Source organism: Micromys minutus, assembly GCF_963924665.1.
Source record: "Micromys minutus genome assembly, chromosome: 8".
Classification (NCBI taxonomy): Eukaryota; Metazoa; Chordata; class Mammalia; order Rodentia; family Muridae; genus Micromys; species Micromys minutus.
In genome coordinates, this window is record NC_137977.1 from 9,507,561 (window position 1) to 9,528,392 (window position 20,832).

A 20,832-nucleotide genomic window follows, 5' to 3' on the forward strand; every position below is an offset into this window, starting at 1 on the left:
ACTGTACGTGGGTCTGGCACAATGGATGCCCTGGATCTAGAGTTATGGATGATTGTAAGTTGCCACATTGGTGCTGAGAACCAAAAACCCAGTTCTTCTGCCTTGTGAAGCAAGTGCTTTGAACCACTGAGCCATTTCTTCAGCTGGAAGTCATGTGTTCGAAGAATCAGAAAAATAATTGGGTTGTACTTGAGAGAAAGTTTCCTGTGTGTACCTGAATTTCTGAAAGTGATTTGCCAGCTCTTATTATAGATTAAATGGGAACAAAGTGTTATCCAGCAGAATTTCTGAGATATTCCGTGATAAAGTTGTTGGTCTTCTATTTTGAGGTGAATTGCCTTATGTTCATTACTTAAAATGCTATAAGAAGTGAGGAAGCATACGTTCCTGGGACTTGGAGAGCAAGAGTGCACTTATTAATTTTCAGGGAATATCAAAGACACACAATTAAGACTCTGCCAAAGAGACCAACTTACTTTTCTCGACCCCATGAGAAGCTGCAAGAAATAGGAAATATGACCGTGCGGAAACAAAGATGCCTGTCTTCCATCTTCTGTGGTCTTTCTTTTGCTGTGTTACCTATGGAGGTGGTGAAGAAGCCAAGCATTTACCAATACAGAATCAAGTAAGAGTTTCTAGAATACAGGGTAACTATTTTGGTGGGTTGGATTTTGAATCATTCATGTACAAAATATTCTCCAAATGTCCAAGTCTATCACATGCAGTTAGGAAACAATGCACAACATGGATCTTAGGTCTCTGGTACCAGGCTTCTATGGTTTATCTTTTCCTTATCAAAAGTTCAGCTCCACATGAGTTTGTGTAAAGGTGGAACAAGATGAAACCAGCCTGATATGGAAGAGTCTGTCACCACAAGTTGAGTGTGATCTGAGTTGCAAACAACAGTCTCTGCTCAAGACCAGATCTCTTTCTTCTGCAGTCACTTGTAAGTCATCAGAAACCAAAGGTGGACTTGGGCATTTGTACCATTGGAATGCATGGTTCACGCAGGGCAGAACACCACCTGTCCCTGCATCCTAAATGTGGCACTGTGCCAGGGTTTCCTGCTGTCATTTGTTGTAGGGTACACAGGCTGGTAGAATGACTGTTGCACAGGCTGGGCCTGCCAGAGGTTCAGCCACATCTCCTTCAAGTTCTGTCCAGGTTCCTTTTTCTGGACAATAGCAGATTGTAGATGACTTGTAGGCACCCTGGAATGGCAGATCAGGGAGAACTTAGTGGGAGGGTATTTAGATCAGAATAGCAATGTTACTCTCCACACCTACACTGGGAAGATCTCCGCTCAGCCTTAAACATTTCAAATCAACTCAATGGGCTTTCAACTCGTGTGTTCTATTGAAATATCTGAAATTAACATTTCAAAATCTCATACTATTGTGTGAGTGTGTGGGTGTGTGTGTGCGTGTGTGGTCGATAGCATGTGTGCACATGTGTGTAAGTGAGCATGCTTGCATACACATATTCATTTTCGGAGGACAAAAGACAACCTCTAGTGTTGTTCCTAACAAATCTCTACCCCTTCTCAAGACAGGGCTTGGAATTTGCCAAGTGGGCTAGCGTCTGCCTCATCTACCTTCCTAATGCTTACACTAAAATCACGAGCCATCACATCTAGAAGCTTCATTTTTAAGTCTTCAGGCAGGCAGAACAGGACTTGACTGACCAAGCTACCTACCTCTCTGGCCCTTGTGGTGTATTTTTGATAGCTGGTGATCAAAAACAAATACCTAATGCTCAGTGGTCACTTTCAAATACTTGACCCAAAATGGAAATTTTCAGTAGGTTTAAATTAAAGACAAGTAAAGACAAATTCACATTTCTATTTAAATAGTTGAAGTAAAGTGGATGCTAGATTGTTACATTATTTCTTTGCTTTTATGTTTTTTTTTTTTTTTTTTTTTTTTTACTGGAGAGAATGGAGCCAAGATAGCAAGTCCATTTAGAGTAAACTGATTTACTTATTTTCAAGAGACCACACAGAAAATGAACAATGGTTCTAATTTTGGCGTCATTGTCAACTTTAAGGCTAATGCTTGAGTAATATTTTTCTTTCCAAATCCAGTCATAGAAAACAAAATCCCCCAACAAAACTTACGGTATTTTCTGAATGTATGTTCTTGTAGTGCGCAGTCTGCTTTAGACAGCAGGCTGAAAATCTAGCTTTATCTGTCAACTTGTATTTGTCTTTATGTAACTAACTTTTAAAAGAGCCTCAAAACTTACGTCATAAACTTGCTTGACGTAAATTAAATGAAACTAATGTTTTTAGAGCTCCAAATTGACCTTATAAAACTTACAGCAATAAATAAGGCAATACAAAAATAGTTGTCACCGAGAGAGCAATGAAACTGACTGCCAAGCCTGAGCTCTTTCCTGATATATAATCTAAACACTCAGCCTCTTTGTCTCAGACCTTTAGTTTTTCTCCATTTCTTCCTTCTTTTCTTTCTTTTTAGAGAAAAATAGCATGAACACAAAATAAAAATTGTAAATAAACAATAGAAAGTCAAAGCCTAGTCGACTCCTGATTAACATCTACTCTGAAGAACTCAACAGTTCAAAGATGTTATTAACATTCCCACAGTGTGGGGTATTCTGGGTGACAGTGAGATTATTTTGTCAACAAGACAAGAAACTAAAAGTGGGCCAGAGGTAATATTCTAGACATCGGGGATCTATAAAACATGACAATCAAATATTTGTGAGACTTACTGGATCTTGAATTGAATGTTTTGATTTGAAAAATGCAAGTTTTAAGACAATAGGAAAAAAATCTAAGTTTGAAGTGGGCATACAGCAATTATTGTAACTCTTTGAATATTGTAAGTAATAGCATGTTCATATAAGTGAATAACTTTTCAAAAAGATAAATACTGAAACTTTTAAGGTGAAATAGGACATTGTGGATTCGATTCACATATTTTTCAAACTAAAAAGAAGGAGTCTGTTGGTGGATGATGTCACTGGGTGATCAGGAAAGCAGAGTCTACTGTCCGTCCTTCCAACCTTTGTTTATGTTTGGAAAATTTCAATACGGAAAGGGGCGTAAAGCAAATCTCATGCGCTAAATACAATTTGCAGACATTGAAGAATTAATTTCCATGCTTTTCCTGTTCTACTCAGGAACTTTTTAGACTTGCTGTCCCCTGATCACATACTATGTCACTGCACATGAACCGGCCATTCTTAGGAGTACACACAGCACGGTGGTATACCGGGGTAAACAGACAGAAGCAAGCACACATAAAGGGAAGAGGGAGAAACACAAACACACCATACTCCAGCTGTAGCCTCCAACCAGATAAATGCTGTCATCAAGCACCGCACAGCCAGGGCCACTTCGACCCTCCAGGATGGGAGTTTGGAGAATATTCCACTGGTCGCCTTTTGGGTCATAGCACTCCACAAGCATGACATCAAGGTGGGAGAAACCTAGGTGACAGCAGAAGGCAGTATGAAGGAAAAAGTGACTTCCACAGTCCATTTGAGGCTACTTAAAAAAAAAGCACTGGATTTATGAAGTAACTTTGAAGACAATGAAATCGTGATTTTGATGACTAATTTCATTAGTGAAATTGGGAAATACCAAGAACTTCCAAAAACAAACAACCCGCAGTAGTTTTTGGATGTTTTGGATTAACTAAGCCTAAGCTGATGTCATAAGGTTGATAACACAGGGGTAGACCTTATTAAAATGATTTATTACAGCATTATTTTAAAAGATTTAATACAACAACACAACATGCATGTGCATTATAAATGCACCATCTGTATACAGATGTATGTGCCTCAGAGCTCAAACTTCTACAGACTAAAGTTTATTGTTTTTCTTAAATATTTAGCTCTCCCAGAACAGTTTAATCAATTAAATTAATTATTCAAATTCTTAATCCTTCTGTAGGATCTGCCTATGTGTATAAATAATTTCAATGATTAGAGGAGTGTTTGGAGCTGGGGCTGAAAGCTCGGAGGATCTTCATCTCTGCTGCCTCCTTACTGTGTGTGTGTGTGTGTGTGTGTGTGTGTGTGTGTGTGTATACTAAAGATGAACCTCAGATATTATTCTTCATGTATGACCCACTTTGTTTTTTGAGACAGGCTTGTCCAGATGGCTGTAAAGATTCCACTAAGGCCCAGAACCCACATTGTTCTTGGTGACCTTGTCATTACCCCAGTTATGGAAAAGTCCTCTAAGAGGTGGAAAGAAGAGCAGAGGGCTGTAACTCATCAATGGAGACAGACAGGAAGATCATGGTTTCAAGGCTAGACTGGGCTACATAGTAAGAAAGAAAGACAGTAAAGATGATTTTTTTTTCTACTTAAATGCATGCTATGGAATTTTAGCTGACAATCTATATGCATACATTAACAAATACCATGACTCTTCAAACATAGTTGAAAAGACAAATTCAAAGGAATAATTTTCATTCTTGAGAAAGAAGGCATGTTATTTCTAACCACTAATTTCTTATACAAAATAAACTACACAAGTGGTGTTAAAATAGAACAATATGCCTACTGCAAATTTTATATCTACTTAAAATGTGCATATGGGGAAAATTCTATATCCTGAGACTCTAAGGTCTTGTTCAGGGACATATACATCTTTGTGCCTCATATCATACGCTGAGTACAAGTCTCACAAAAAGAGACATTCATGCCTCCTTTTCACAGACATGCTGCAGTTCATGTCTTGAGTGGGATGATACAACATTAAATTTATTTCAAACTGGGATTTAAACCATAACTTTCCTCTTTATAATGCTTCCTGAAATTATTCACACACACACACACACACACACACACACACACACACACACACACGCTACATATACATACATACACATAGAACTATATTTTTACGTGTCTATATATAAGACATATGAATATGAGAGAGAGAGAGAGAGAGAGAGAGATGAGAGGGGGAGGGAGATAGGGAGAAAGGGAAGGAGGGAGGAGGAGAGGAAGAGAGTGTCTCAGATAGCCCTGCCCTTCAATGTAGTACGTAGCCAAGGCTGATGCTAAACATTGATTCTTTTGCCTCAGCCTCCTCTGTGCTGGGATTATAAGTGTGCACAATTATGTCTGTTTCCTTTGACACTAGGTTTTTATTCCAGAGCTTTATGTATCACAGCTAGGCAAACATCACTAACTGAACTATGTCCTCCACTCTCTAGACTTTTGATGCACTCATGCTTATGCTGGTGTATATGCATTCACATGATTCGTTTTACTCAGCTTGTTACTATGCGGTCTTTTTGTCCAACCACAATCTTGAATATAAAGGTCACTAAGATATATGTCTTGTGAAAATGAAATGAAAAATAACAATTTATTTCAAAACCCAAAAGATTAATCTAGAACATTGTGGTGAGAAGAGGACTGTGCATTAAAATTGAAAGGAACAAACAAAGGAAGCCCTGACAGTTGGAGAGAGAATCAGGTACACATAGGTGAGCAGCCGGTACACATAGGGCATCAACTTTTATGGGTGAACATGAATTCAAATTATAGACATAAAAGTTGGGCTGTGCGGCTTTTATTAAACTTCTGGGTAACTATGAATGAGAAAACCTTTTCACGTCTAACCTTTTTCTAGACTTCTGTTGTGGTAGGAACAACAGCCTTTACCACTGTCAGCACAGCCTGTTTCTAGTGAACTCAGGAACTGGCAGTGACTTTAGAGTTCAATTAGAGCAGTTTCCTAAGTGTTGAGTTCAGGAAACTTAGGCCCAAGCGTAGATTTATGTTAAGTCGATACATGATTGGACAGTGGAGAGGTAGGTGGAGAAAAGGTAGGAAAACAAAAGAGGAGCAGGGATTGCGGAGGAGATCAAAATGAAGCTGGAGAAAGCAGTCTTGGATCCTGGTGGTCATTATTGGCATTAAGTAGAATTGAATATATTAATGGATTTCGTGAGTCTTTTATCTCTTATAGAAGGACAGTCTGTATCTTTGTCTATTGGATGTAATCTTATGGCATAGAGGGTTTGTAGATTGAGATTGTAATATAGAAACCCATATGAAAAGCTATTGGGCCTCAGAGTAATGTTTGTGATGGGTGGTGGAGGAAAGAAAATGCCAGGGCAGTAGCCACCACCAGGGACAGAAGCAGCAGGGTATGTGGAGTAAACCACCAGGGAAAAGAATTATGTGGAGAGAACAGCTTGCGGACCAAGTGACAGAGTTTGTGTGTTTGGTTCCACACTAAAGTGGCCCCCGTGGAGTGTGACCTCGGGGACCAATAAAGAGATAAACCATCTTGTTAATATTTACTACAACACCCAAGGTAGGTTGGGTAAATTTCAGCATCATGGATCTGTTCCCACCAAATGTAGTTTTACATGCACCTGCAATTCTATAAAGTGACATAAACTGTAAAAGGCTGCAGTTACCAACATGTCCAGGGAAGAAAAGCAGCCAAGCAATGGCTTTACAAATACCGTACTTTTTTTTTTAAGTCCAAAAAGTCAATTCAGTTTGAGAATCATAGATAATTTGGTATTCAACACTAAATAATTCAATAATAAATAATAAATATTCAATAATAAACAACTCTAAATTTAGACACCAAGTTTTTGCTTTAAGAAAAAGATATCCATACATTAATTCTGTGAACCTGTGAGCACAATTTTTTATGATTGCAGTAGAAAACAATTTTCTGGAGGACAATTCATTACTACAACTTTGGAGATAAAGAGTAATTTATTTCACCGGCTTCACAGTTACAACAAATTGTGCCTTTTATTTATTAATGCTTCTGTTTCTACCCAGACATCATTATTCATTTCTCTAATGTGTAACTTAAACATAATCCTATCTGCAGAGTTAAAACACAGTAAGTTCTTGCTCCATGGAAGTGTTAATCTACACAAAGTAGATTATTTTTGTTCAACATGGTTTTTTACACAGTTAGCTGTGATTATCTAACAAGAAACCCCTTAGCAAAGAGCATGCAATGCAAATGCTACTTAGACATATCAAAACAAAACAAAATGACCCAACCACCCAACCAACCAACCAACCAACCAACCAAACAAACAAACAAGAAAATACCTTTCAAATGATTCCCTCCAATTGCATACAAGCGATCATTCATCACAGCCAGAGTGTGGATGGCACGTTTCGTGTTCATGTCTTGTTTGCGGGCCCAGACATCCATGACCGGGTCATAGCAATACAACCATGGCACGTACTCACCATTGTGCACACCCCCTGCGGACAGACACATCTGGGTCAAGTAAGAGCCTTGGGCAGTGAACCTCTCAAAGAAAGTTGGAAGAATGGCTTGCCTGAAATATATATTTTCCCATTGTGCACTGCTCCTGCGTGGGCTGCCAGAGGCTGAGGCAGAGAGGACACATATCGCCACTCGTTTGTGTCCAGGTTGTAGCACTCCACACTGGACAGGTAGCCAGTTTCGTTCCGCCCGCCGATCACATATAAATGCTTGTCTAGGCGGCATGCATAGAAGCTGGCTCTTCTACAATGAAAACAACGGCTCTCGGTAAGTCTCTAGAATATCACTTGAAATGCAGTAAGGGGGACCTTCTTCAGAGTGGGCTCTGAACCCTTGATCATTACTCATTTGCCTCCTAAATCCATGGCCATGCATAGCAATGCTACGCATCAGTCACTCCAGTTATTACTTTTGCTGTTGAAATGCAAAGAAATGAGAAAGTCAGCAACGCTTTGGGTCTGCTCTTATCTTTTGGCTTTTTAATGCGCTGCTCAAATGTTCATTAATGTTAGGGATGTTTGGTGCTTTCTAAGGATATCATAGTTCAGTAAGACAAAGTGAAAAATGAGGTAGATAATGTAACAATAATAAATTATCTTGACATTCACTTTCTTTACGGTCCTTCAAGGGTCATTGTTCCTAATTTATTAGAAAACTGCATCATCAAAATTTCTCTTCAATTATCACTTTCCCCTCCTAGTACGACTGCAAATAGACTAACTTTAGTGAACTTTGTATAGTCTTTTCTATATATTTGCTTTCTAACATATATATTTGCCTTCTAACACCAATGACAGGAATTTCGTCTGGGAGCTTTTGCTATTGATTCTAACCATGCTTTTGAATGATTTTAGTTCTCTGATCAAAAGACACTACCGACAGGATTTGCCTGCTCTACTTTCAAAGGCAAATGTTTGAAATTCATTGAAAGGCTAGGCGAGCAGTTGAGAGGTAAGATATGACTTAGGTAGGAGATACTGAACAGCTGATTTAGACTTTGAGTAGAAGAAATGAAAAGAAGTAATATGAAAGCCGTGCTGCTGGCAGAACATGGGATACAGAGCTAGTTAGACACGAGGAGTAGGAAAGATGAGGGCTCAGTGATCTAAGACACAGTTATGATGTGCAGACCTACGATGACCAGAATGGCATACCTGTGGTCCGGGACTAAATAAAGATTATTGGTAAGTGCTAAGACCTTGAAGGACGTGATTGACTATGAAAATTGCTGATGAGGTTCTTGTGCAGCATCCGTTGCAATATGGAGAGTGCTGGAAACTCTTACCTTGTCACCTATATTACTTGCAGTTTTCTAAGTTGTGTGTATGAAATATGGAAACATCTGGGAGCAAGTGCATGGCACCATGATGGACAATGTGTGACTTACAAAATAAGGCTCTCTGGTTGTTTTATTATGTGTGGGACTTTTGATGCAGTACATAACTGCTCCCAGTGTCAGATGGCTCTCCAGTACCATGGGGATGGTAGGTACCCATCTCCCAGGGAATATGCAGTCATCATTTGTCTCTTTGCAGAAACTGTCGATAGGAAGTTTAAACGTTGGCCCTCGTGAACCAGTCCCAATAGAATCCAAGGCTCTTATTCGAGTGCTTAGGGCCAGAAATGTCTTGGATTTCAGGAATCTTTATATTTAAGAAGATTTATATAGAGAAGATGGGGAAGGGACCCAAATCTAAATATAAAATACATTTCAGTTTTCTTTGAACTTTACACACTTACTCTTCAGTCCATCTTTAAACAAGTAGTTACCTGCACAGAGTATTCTTCTGTACAGTATCCACTGGATCTGTTTAGCACTGTCTCTAAGTGCATGATTATGGGGCCATCTTCCCGAATTCATGCCACATGTCTGAAAAATGTGACGGTGACCAATAGCTCTTAAGCTGGGGATAGAGCTCCCCGTCCTGATCTTGTTCCTTGAAGAGGTAACTACAGCTACAGGGAGTTTGCATGTGCAACAGCTAAACCTTGTTCAGATGACATCCTTTCACAGTCTTCCTCCCTGTCCTCAGGCTCCAAAATCTTCTCTCCCACCTCCTGCCAATACCTTCAGGAACATTCCCTGAGCTTTCATGGAAGGGAGGTTGATATAGATGCCGTTCATATGGCTGGGTACTCAGAACTGTTTATTCTCAGTGCCTTTATCAGTTCTGAGTGATTTCACACACTACTTTCAGTCTGCTTATGTTTTACTGTGAGCATGTGGCTGAAGTCACATGTAAGTCACACGGGCTGAATTTCAGATTACAGATGCTCAGCTTGTGATAATGAAGGGTGGCCAGAGTGCCTTGTGTGCACACATGATTCATCAGTATTTCAGTGTAATACTGTTGGGAGATGATACTGTGTTCTGCTTTTATCATAGTCTTACATTGTCCTGATGGTCATTATTGATCATTTTAGGCTGATATTTTAATAAGTTCTCTTTTCTATAGTCCATTCATATTTTTGAAAGAAATGTCTGCTGTGGAAGATTTGAAAGGTTATAAAGAACAGCAACAACGGAAAGAATTATAAAGAGAGAAGTGGGACAAAAGAAAGATTAGATTTCATGAAGTGAACTTCAGTATTGGTGTGTGTGTGTGTGTGTGTGTGAGTGTGTGTGTGTGAGAGAGAGAGAGAGAGAGAGAGAGAGAGAGAGAGAGAGAGAGAGAGAGAGAGAGAGAGAGAGTCTCGTATAAAATTAGGATTTTTAAAAGTTGCAAAATAAAGTTCAAAGAGCTGGTCCACTGACTTCTTCCAGCTGCATAGACAGATTCCAATTGCTTTCTAAGAAACATGATCTGTCAAAATTGTTTAATGTTATTTCTTTTCAAGTTTAAATGTTTCATTGAAAACAATGACATGGTTCTTCAGAAGACACACATCTCTATATCATGGAGGCAAGACAGCTCAGTGTATTCCTTCCAGATGGTTCTATGATGGGCTTGGGGTCTCTGAAGGATACGGTTACTGACTGCACTATAAAGAGTCACCACTGCATAATTGGTCTGCTGACTGTAGGTTGGGAATGGTGAGTTCTTTTCAGTACTCATCTACAGGATGTCAGGCACTCCTGATAGGTGTTGGGTTTGTAAGGAATAATGGGTAGACTCCCTCTGGCATTGTGAACGCCCCCTTTCTGCTCTACATTTCAGATTTCTCATTTTGTTCTGAACTGGTTTCTTGGCCTCTGACACCAAGTCAGCCTGACAGAACTGGCTTGGTAATCCTCCTGTACTCTTGGTCTTATACACACAGTGGATTGGGATCTAAGTTGGAAAGACTCAGTGGATAGCACTTTCTGACTCAAAGTGCAATCTGTGCAATTCCTACAGTGATGCTCATGACTCTCCCACAGAATTCCTCTCACGGCCAACTTGTGCATTCCTGAAATGCATGGCAGAAACAGGGCTTGAGGATATCTCAACACTGAGTTCCAGGTTCAGATATTACCAGACTAGGTTTTCTCTCTTCTCTGTAGAAAAAGCACACTTGGCTAATGCTATTTGTGAAAGGTTAGTTCAATCCTATTAAATATTCCCTAAAGGAATTTACACTGTCATAATGTCACATTGTTCATTTCTTCTTCTTCTCACTGACAGAAACAATATGTAGCACTTCTGAGATAAGATTTGACAGGCTAACAAATAACTTTCACAAGTGTACTTTAAACTCTGCTTAATTTATGATCTTTAAAAGTCCTGTTGACCCTCATGATCATTTATCCTTCCTTATCTATCTATCTATCTATCTATCTATCTATCTATCTATCTATCTATCTATCTATCTTCATCTATATGTCTAGCACTCATAATTTATACATCCATCACCTATTCATCTGTCATCCATCATTTTCTACCATTTATCTGTCCATTTATCACCTATCTATTTATATGTCTATGTAGTATCATCTAGTTGTATTAAATGATATTTACCCTAAAGCATAAGACTGAATCTTAGCCTAGTTTGCATTGTTGACTTGCATCATCAAGTTAAAAATGAGATTTTTCAAGCTGAGTATTTTCTCCCATAGTTTCTCCAATACTATTTAAATTTGGGCATGCTATGGGCATGTTAGCTTCTAGTTTTTGACTCAGTGAAACAGAGAGCTGTTATTGTTCTGAAACTGCTCTTTTCCCCACTTCTTATAAATTAGCTAGGGACTAAAAAATTCTGCTTTATTACTCTAAATATAAAATGTCTATTTTACTTTAAACAATAGACACCACCAAAGCACTTCTCATGTTCTAAGTTTTTAAATTTTTCCCTCTCTTGAGGCAGAATCAATCCTAAATCTAAGACCCAGATAGTACATCAGCCCTCATTATTATTATTATTATTATTTGTATTAAATATATTCATTGATAATTTCATGCATGTAGATGATGCATTGTGACTACTCTTACCCCCACCCTTCTCATCTCCCCCTGCAGCCCACTTCCTTATAAAATCCTTTGCCAAGTTTCTGTCTTTTTGTTTCATTGTGTGACCACTGAGTATAACCAGGGACCTCTGTGTGAGGATCAGTTTAGAATTGCCCATTGGGTCCTGGTGTGTTCACATGTATGTACACACTGGGCCTGTCATCAGCCAAACACAATCAGGGCTCATGGGGGGTTTATCCTACCTTGCCAAACTATTGGCTATTGGAGGCATCTTGGAAAAAGTAATCATTACTTTCCATCATGCATATTTAAGATTGTATTTCATTCAATCTTTTGCTTGTAAATTTATAGCTAGAAAGCATGGAGTTTGTGAGCTCATCCATGGTTGTATAAGCCTAGAGGCCATATGTCTAACTCCCTGTTGACCAGGAAGGATACTCAGCAGCTTTATTCAAGCTCACTGGATGAGCAGACTAGGTAAAATAGCCTAAGAGTCAATTCCTGCTCTGTAAAGATGATTTGCCCCTGATATGACTTACAACACATTTCTCTTATTCTCAATCAATCTGATAACTTATCAGCATAAGAATGTTTCAGCCCTTTGGCAAGAGAATAATAAAAACAGGTAGATGAAGAATTTCATGATCTATGCCTTGTAAAATTAGCTTAAACATTTCGATAAGTATCTCTGATGTGGAATTGTTCATTTATCTTGGGTTCCTTCCTCCTATGTTTAATGACCATGTATAGCACTGGTGGTCATTGCTATCTTGAAGGGAAGCTCGGCAATGGCAAAAGACACATTTCATTTGAAGTGATGGATTGCGCATGGGCCAACCCGCCTACAGGAGAGATGGCGCTAGAAGAATACGGGATATTCTGGAGGTCTGTATTTTCCTACTCAGCTCTTTCTGGAAGGAGTTATGCACTCTATTGACTTGATTGCTCTAAACCTTAAAAGAGACAAACAAAAGAAAGAAAACTTGTTTTACTCAGGACCTGACATGATATACCATAATGACTTCGAGAGAAACGCTGAACAGTTCATCCTGTCAACGGTGGCTGCTGAACGCCGACAGACCATGGCAGTTCTTTTCATAAGGTCAATGAGCTGCTAAAAATTGTCTAAGTAGGACCTCGCCATGCTAGGCCACCCTGCCCCAGAGGACGTCATTATAGACAATCAAGTAAACAATACACATCCTAAAAAAATTACTAATTAGGTTTGTAGCAATACTTTCCATCCTTAGGGGCTCTATCGTGAGACAATTGACCGCGACGTGAGTTATGCCTCCCACGCTGAAGGCGTGAAGGTTAATTATCATGGTGTACAGCCCCCAGCAAAGGGGATGCTGGTGATGAGACAATGACATTTCAAACATGTGTTGATGATTCTTTTGCAAATAGAACTTTCTAGAATGGTTTTGATTTAAAGGGCAAAGTGAGACAGTTACTGTAACAGTTGCTAGGAGCTCAAACTCAGAAGGAAGTGCTGGAGTGTGCTAAAGAGTGACAGCAGGAACCTTGTGACTCACGAGGTTGTCTGGATAATGATTGACTTGGCAGGATTTCTCCAGGTACAGTGGAGAGAATGAGAGAGGTCTTCTTTAACGAGCTTGTGGGGCAAACACATTGTCTGGATATTTCCAGCTTATAGTGTGGGATCTCCTCAAAGAGTCTCATTTTTATCGTATTATTTCAGAGGATTATTTATAGATTTGAGACAGGTTCTAACAGTACAGCCCAGGCTGGCCTCCAAGTCAAAACCCCTCTGAATTGGGCTTCTGAGCACTGAGATTGTCAACATGCATTGCTGGTCATCTAAGAGGCTTTTAATCCATTCATATGGGGTGATAAGATATTGAGCTTATTAATAGTTAAATAGACCCATGCTCTTTTGTAGTAAATGCTATTTCATGAAGATTATCTTTAACATGAAACCTATGCTAAGGGTCCACTTTGATCTCAGTGCTACCTACTTGAATGATGAAACAAAAAGAGGTTCGTTCTTTTGAACACGAAAGAAAAAGAACACAGCCTACGGCTTTTTAAATTCTTGATGAGGAGGAGAAAAGAAGTTGTGGTTTATTGTCATCATCTTATTTGACAATTTGCTTAAAAGAACGTCAAAAGAGTTAAGTTGTTAAAATCTAACATGCATATACATTACCGTGTGCATACAAAGGCATGGCATCATGATCGAATACAGAAATAAAATATTCATACATACATTACCCATGCTGTCCTTTGGTATCTAAGAGACCAGAGATAAATGTTCTGTGTATGAAAATATGGATGGCAATTTTTTTGTTTGCTTTTGGGGAACAGGGTCTAATATACTCCAGTCGGGCCTTGTTACTGCTATGCACTTGAACCTAGTATTGTACATTCTGGGTCATCCTGCCTCCACTCCCAAGTGCTGGGATTGCAGGAATGTGCCAGCATGGCCAGTTATGATTAATATTTTCAAGCTAATAAATGACCCATTCTTGATCTGCACTTACAAATGATCTGAGCTCTTGAAATACTAAACTTAAATACAGAGTTAAATGTCAAATCTGGAGTTTTAATGTTAAATATCGCATCTACTTTGAATTCTTCAATATTTAATATAGAAGCTTTTATGTTGCCATGCAGATAGGCTGCTATGAAGATGGCAGACCGTTTTGAGGACCTATTCCATTACCATTGATAAAAACCATTTAACTAGTGGCTACAGAGTCGTTTCCAAAATGTTATCCCAATGGTCAAAGAAGATACACTGCATACATTTTCATCCTCATGTTAGGACAAATAATTCATTATTAGTTTCATTTACACGGTCAGCAACCTAACTTGGTAAGCGGTGGTTAGCACTTCTTCTTAAACCACATTCGTGGGCCCTGCTCAGCACTCCTTAGGACCCATGTTTCTGTACAGCAGTCCAGCATGCATCGGACAAAAGAAGCACAGTCTTACCGTTCTTGCATGGGTGGAAGTTGGATCCAACTGTTAAACCGGGGGTCATACCGGCTGACAAAATTTGTACTATGTTTTCCTGTAAAAAATACATTTTGAGACAGTGAAAATCCAGATCTCTTTCTTGATTTGCACATTTATCAGTTTTTTTTTTTTTAATCTCTGTTGTCAGGATTAAGAAGCATAAATTAAGTTCAAGGACCCGGTAACAAGGCATGAGAGGCAGGAATGCCTTTCCGAAAATGTGTTTCCTCATTCCAGATTCTCTCTATTGTTGTGACCGACTCACCCGAATCAACCGTGCCAAATGCAGCTTTAATAAACTATTAGCATATCGGGATCAAGTTTTCTGTGTTTTGATGTTTATATGTTTTAAAAACAAGACATTACTCTCCCCAAATTCTCCATTTAAAAAAATTCCTTGTATGACATATCTGGCTAGTCATTTTTATTAATACATTTTTGTCCTAAAAGTATTAAAATTTTCTAGAGAAATAATGATAAGAGAAAAGTAAAATATTTTCTATATATTTGAGCCCTCCACTTGCCCATTTCCCCACTATTAGCATTTAGTTTTTATTGACCCAAAACCTGATCGTGGTCTCCCCATGGAAACGGCAGCAGTGGTGATGATGGGTCTCATGCTTATCACAGAAGCTCTGTGTGTGCATCTGAGAGATGCACCTCTGTTGTGACCTAAGCACAAGGGCTGAACCGGGAAGCAAGAATGAGTCTTTTGAGCTGCTAAACCAGCTTATCCCCTCTGCTGAGCTTATAAAGCACATTAGCGCTTCCAGGGTATTAAAATGAAGGTTATTTTGCATACGTACTGACATCAAAGTGAACCTTGGAAGCTAATGAGCACAGGGTACTTTTCCTGTAGCACTAGAGGTGGAAACCAACTCAAAGCCAAGGCCTCAACCCAAACACTACCTTTGTTCATTGATATGTAACTAGGCAACGGTACCAGATTTCTCCCCATGAATAAATAGAATGCCAACACATATGTGCTCAAATGACTGAGACGTGGTCAAGTTTGAAGTCCACTGTACAGGCTTATCCAAATAGCATCTCTTTTGTACAAGAGAAGGTGCGTCACTAAGCAGAGTTGTCTGATTTTTAGCCTGAGTGAATGGCTTGAAGGTCACACAGTTTACTGGACTGACAAAGACTAAGTAGGGAGCAAGCAGAAACTAAGGAGTAAGTTGTGAAATCAGTTTTGTTCTTTTGTTTTCTCTTCAGTGAGACAGAGTAGACAGACCTATTTTACTGTTTCTGGGGTAGAGATGCAGGTGGAAAGAGCTGACTGGTCATAACATAGTACCTAATTATCATGTGGGCAGGAGGAAGAAAGCAGGACTTAGGTGCTGAGTTATGCAGTGCTTGCAGCAAATAAGGTCAGCTTTGTGCTCAGAAGCACTGTCCAATATTAGAGTATACACTTTTGCTAATATGATCAGTTTTGAGTTTAACCCAGAGAAACCTACAGGATGCCAACAGGAGATAACTGCTAACTTAGTGGCTAGATAATGTTACCGGTACAAGTCTGGGAAGGCATAGTGCAGAACTACCATTACAATGTACCAGACTGGATGAAACCACTTAAGAAAAGAGGCTGCAATTGGAAGATAAAGGGGTAGGACAAAAGAAAATAACAAAGGAAAGGACGATATTTTGAAAGCCAACTCAAATAGTGCTTGTGAAAGAAGGGAGCAGGCAGCTGAGACTATGAAGGGTGTAGGTGGCCCTGACAAGTATTCCTACAGTGAGAGCCAAGGGGACAACTCAGAAGAGACTAAAATATAGACACGGAGGGAGGTAAGGGGTTGCACAATGCTTCTCAGCACTTCTTAAACCAACAGAAAACTAAACTAGAAGACACAGATCAAGGAGGTACTTGGTGATCGTTTTTAACTTTTTAAGCTCAAGAATATGAAAAGTTTTTGAGCTTAGGCATTAGGGATAAAAAACAGACCTTAGATCTGTATAGAAAGAGCTACAAGAAGAAAATATGTAGTTTATGCTTGGATTCCAAAATATCATTAGAAGCCTATGTGTTGAAAACTCGGTCGGTGATGTTGGGAGAAGAGTGGACCTAGAGTGTGCCATCAATGGACTGATCTATTGGCAAGTTTATCATTAAGTGGGAAGAGATAAGCCAGGTCCTTGGTTAAAAGGTGACTGGGAGTGGTCCTCTCAAAAGATATTCTGTTTTTGAGCAGATAGGAAATTAATGAAACCAGTCAAAAGAGATGTCATGGAATTCTAAGGATTGTGTGATTCCTTCCCATGTGGAAGCATTGAAAAGTGATGACAAATTGGTTTTATCTGGTGACCCACAGAAAGATAAGAATGGTAAGAATGGCCCAGAAACTTCAAATAGAAAGGTTCCAACTCAAGTAAGGACTATGTTCAGAATTTGGTTTTTGAGTAATTTTGGGGTGGCAAATTTGTCATAATTTATTTCCCTGTAGGAAAATACATAATTTTTTTTTTTTTTTTTTTTTTTTTTTTTTTTTTTTTTTTTTTTTTTTGGTGTTCAAGTTTCTTGGTAATTTCCAAGAGCATCTGAAAACTAAAAATGTTCCCAAGAGTCAGAACTCACTCATCATGCATAAGACTGTACAGAGTTTGGGTCAGAGTTTCTGTTTGGAGAAAGGAATCTGCCACTTCCGGCAGAGGAGGGGAGAGGGGCGTCACGTGCAGTGTTGCAAACCAGACCGCTTGATTTCTTGTAGAATGGAAGTGGCATAGATTCAGAGGAAAGGCTCAGTAGAGCCTGGTTTGAAGGGGTTTGAGGTGAAAGAGTATCTCAGGCAGGGGTGGTGGTGTGCGAGAGGGACAGGTTGGAGACGGCGACTGTAAACAGGATGAAGTTCTGAGAATGGCAGAAGAGAAGCAGAGGGGATACTGAGCCTTACAAGACATGACAGTGAGTTAAAGTGGACTTTATTTGCTGTCCAGGTCCTTACTGCTGAGACTTTTCTAGAGGCTTCAGAGTGTTGGCTACATATGATAGAATTTGGAAAATAATTTACTCTTCCCACATCTTTCTTACCCTGTTTTCTACCCCCTACCCATCTTTCTCCTCTCTTCTTCCACCATTTCCTATAATTATTCATCTCTCCCCCACCCCACTCTGCCTCTCCTCTCCTCCCCTCCCCTTCCCTCCTTCCCTTCCCCTCCTCTCCTCTCCTCCCCTCCTCTCCTCCCCTCCTCTCCTTTCTTTCCCTTCTTTCCTCTTTCCCTCCTCTATCATTTTCTCCTTCTATTTCTCGTACCTTTCCTTCCCTACTTCTTTCTATCAAATCCGTTTCTTTCTACCCCTTCTCCTCCCCTCCTCTCCTCCCCTCCTCTCCTTTCTTTCCCTTCTCTCCTCTTTCCCTCCTCTATCATTTGCTCCTTCTATTTCTCGTACCTTTCCTTCCCCACTTCTTTCTATCAAATCCGTTTCTTTCTACTCCCTCTCCTCCCCTTGCTCTTAACCATTTTTGTTCCTTTTACTTGACTCATATTTTTCTTCATCCAGTAGGGTTTCAGGACCTGTCTAGACTGGCTTCAACCCTTGGATCCTTTTATCCCTGTCTCTTAGCACTGGGATTACAGGCTTTCCCCACCATATCTGGGTCTTCATTTTCTTTCTGATTTTTCCTTTACTTCTCTTCTTGAGATGATGCTCTTCCACCAGACACCACTGATGAGTATTAGTGTATGGAAAGAAAAATGAGTAAATGGGGGCACTTTCCAGCCAATGGTGGGGACAGAACAGGAAATAAAAATTCTCTCTTAGTTGTTTGAGGAGTTAGTTCAAGTGATAAATGTAAACCAAATTGCTAAGTATTGTGAAAGCCTCTACGGATACATTCCTATTACAACAGCATGGTACAAGTTGACAGGAGGTAATATTTACACTATAGCTGAGTTTAAAATGTATGTATATTGCTTATGGGTCCAGTAATTAATTTTAGTTTTCTGACGTCCATTTTTGGTCATGTAATCAAGACCACCAATAAATGAAATGATATTTCTGCTTGATGAAGTGCATCCTTATGTTTTGTGAGCACGATCGATCTGAAATCCACAGTTTTGTATTTTGCTCAGGATATACTTTTCATAAACTATTTTTATATGAATTAACATTGAACTTGAGTTTTCATCTTTAACACAGATATCTGTGTGAATAACAATTGAACCATGTCTTTAATTGTTCTCTTGTATAGCTATGACATAAAAGTATTTTTATATTAGCATTAGATATTTATTTTTTGTGTCAATATTAGGTGCACAGGGCATCATAGTATGAAAACTCCACATTTGTGAGTGGTTCAAGTCTTTTTTAATATTTTTACTAGTTGTAGAGTTATTAGAGTTCTTTGCGAGCAAGTAGAAGCTACTTTCCATTCAGCAGCACTTTTTAAGACCAACGGCAAAAATCACATTTATTTTTTTTATAATCATGGTCAACCAGATCAATAAGAAGTATTTAAGTGAAAGAAAATGTAATAGTTGTTTTGGACCAGGATTCTGACATTGGACAAACCTATGGTGGAATCTGTTCTTTTCCTCTTTTGAACAGTGTATTCCTGAGAAGATAATCTCCAAGGTTACTCTCCTATCATAGAAAAACTGGAGCTGTCATAGGTTGTGTCTCACAAGGTGTTTCTGAGGATTAATTGAGATTTCAACAAACATTTTCTGGCAGAAATATTGAGTGCTTACCAATTGCCAATACTATCAGAGCCTACTGTGGTTGATCTGATGGGCAGAATTTGTAGCTGCGTACAAAGTATTCATGGAATTGTGATAGATACTTACTTATGGTACATAGTCCCGTTTTCTCAGAAAAGGATTCAGCTCATTTCTTAGCTGTCATGTTGGCTGATCATGGCCACAGGTACAGCCCTCATTGGACAGGCTACCTTGCCTTCTATTTTTATCTTCCACCCGAGGAAGATGCCAGATAAAACATTTTTAGAGAATTTTTAATTAAAATATATTTTTAATTGCCGCAGGGAACCAAAGGCTAGCTTACTTGCCTCTGATATAACCAGCACCCCTTTGTTTAAAAAATCAAATTTCCATCTGGAAGTTTCCAAGATTTTAAAAAGGAGCTTTATAGAAAGAGAGAGCTCCCGGGCCTGTAACTGAGGGTAACGGTAAAGTTAACATACTGAAACTTCACTCTGAGCTCGCTAGCAGCTAAAACAGAGAGGAGGCAGTTGTGTGTGTGATCAGTGATGCTCATCACACACACAAGCACACAAGGCCTTAGTTCTTTGGCATGACAAGAAACTGTCATGTACGTATCCACATGCTGCACCCTGAGTTTCCAGTGAGTGACTCTAGCAGTAAGTGTGGTTTGGGGTTGATAGCCTTTCTGCCAGTGTGCTCATGCAGGGTTTTAAATCCTGGTTGCTCTTTGTTTCAGTTGTAGCTAGAGTGAAATCAGTACAGTTAAATGGTATAGTATAGGTCTCTGAATTAATTAAAAGAGAAAGGCCTCAGTCCTCTTGACTAGAGATCGGAATGTCCTCTAATTTCTCTCCCAACTTCCTACCTAGTTCTCTGGGATACAGTTTTTTATTTGAAGTTGATAACAGCAAGCCGAAAACAGTTATAATTTTTGGCCTATGCTCATGGAATGTGTGTGTGTGTGTGTGTGTGTGTGTGTATGCAGGGACCTGCAAGTGTGCAGGTGTGAATGTTTGCAGAAGCCAGAGGTGAAACTTAGGTGCTATTCTTCAGGTGCCCTTTACCTTGTTGTGACAGGTTTGCTTACTAACCTGGGCTTGAACAGGCCTTGCTGGCTGTCTAGTGAGTCCCAGAGATTCACCTATCTTCAAACCAACCCAAGCACTGGAATGAAAAGCTTTTACCACTTGTCCTAGCCTTTTTTATGTGTCCTAAAGGTCAAAGCCAGGTTCTCCTGCTAATGCTGCAAGCACATTATCATCTGAGGACCCGCCCAGGCCTCAGGAGCCGTTTAATCAGTTGTTGATGAGGATAATGCTTGGGCTGGGATTGTTAGTACTGGGTTAAAGCACTTTCAGGATGGGACTAAGGCCTGGCTTTAATCTGAAGCTCTGGGAACAAAACAAAACCAAGTCAGGTATCATGGGTCAGGCCTGTAACCCTAACACTTGAAAAACTAAGGCAGGAAAAGCCTGAGTTTGAAGATACCCCGAGCTGCAAGGTGAGACGGTCTTTTTTTTACGTTTTTTGAAA

General features: G+C 39.5%; 1 protein-coding gene across 1 annotated transcript in view; it reads right to left on the reverse strand.

The window, feature by feature from the left end:
- Positions 1-1,070: 1,070 nt before the first annotated feature.
- Positions 1,071-20,832, reverse strand: part of KLHL14 (kelch like family member 14) — a gene marked incomplete at its 3' end in the record, with an annotated part of 103,572 nt that continues 83,810 nt past the window's right edge. The window contains exons 5-9 of the mRNA XM_080919781.1: positions 14,608-14,686; positions 7,314-7,504; positions 7,078-7,236; positions 3,296-3,453; positions 1,071-1,211 (exon numbers count right to left, since the gene is read on the reverse strand). Of these exons, the coding sequence (XP_080775907.1) occupies positions 1,071-1,211; positions 3,296-3,453; positions 7,078-7,236; positions 7,314-7,504; positions 14,608-14,686 (728 nt within the window). The remainder of the gene's footprint in view (positions 1,212-3,295; positions 3,454-7,077; positions 7,237-7,313; positions 7,505-14,607; positions 14,687-20,832) is intronic.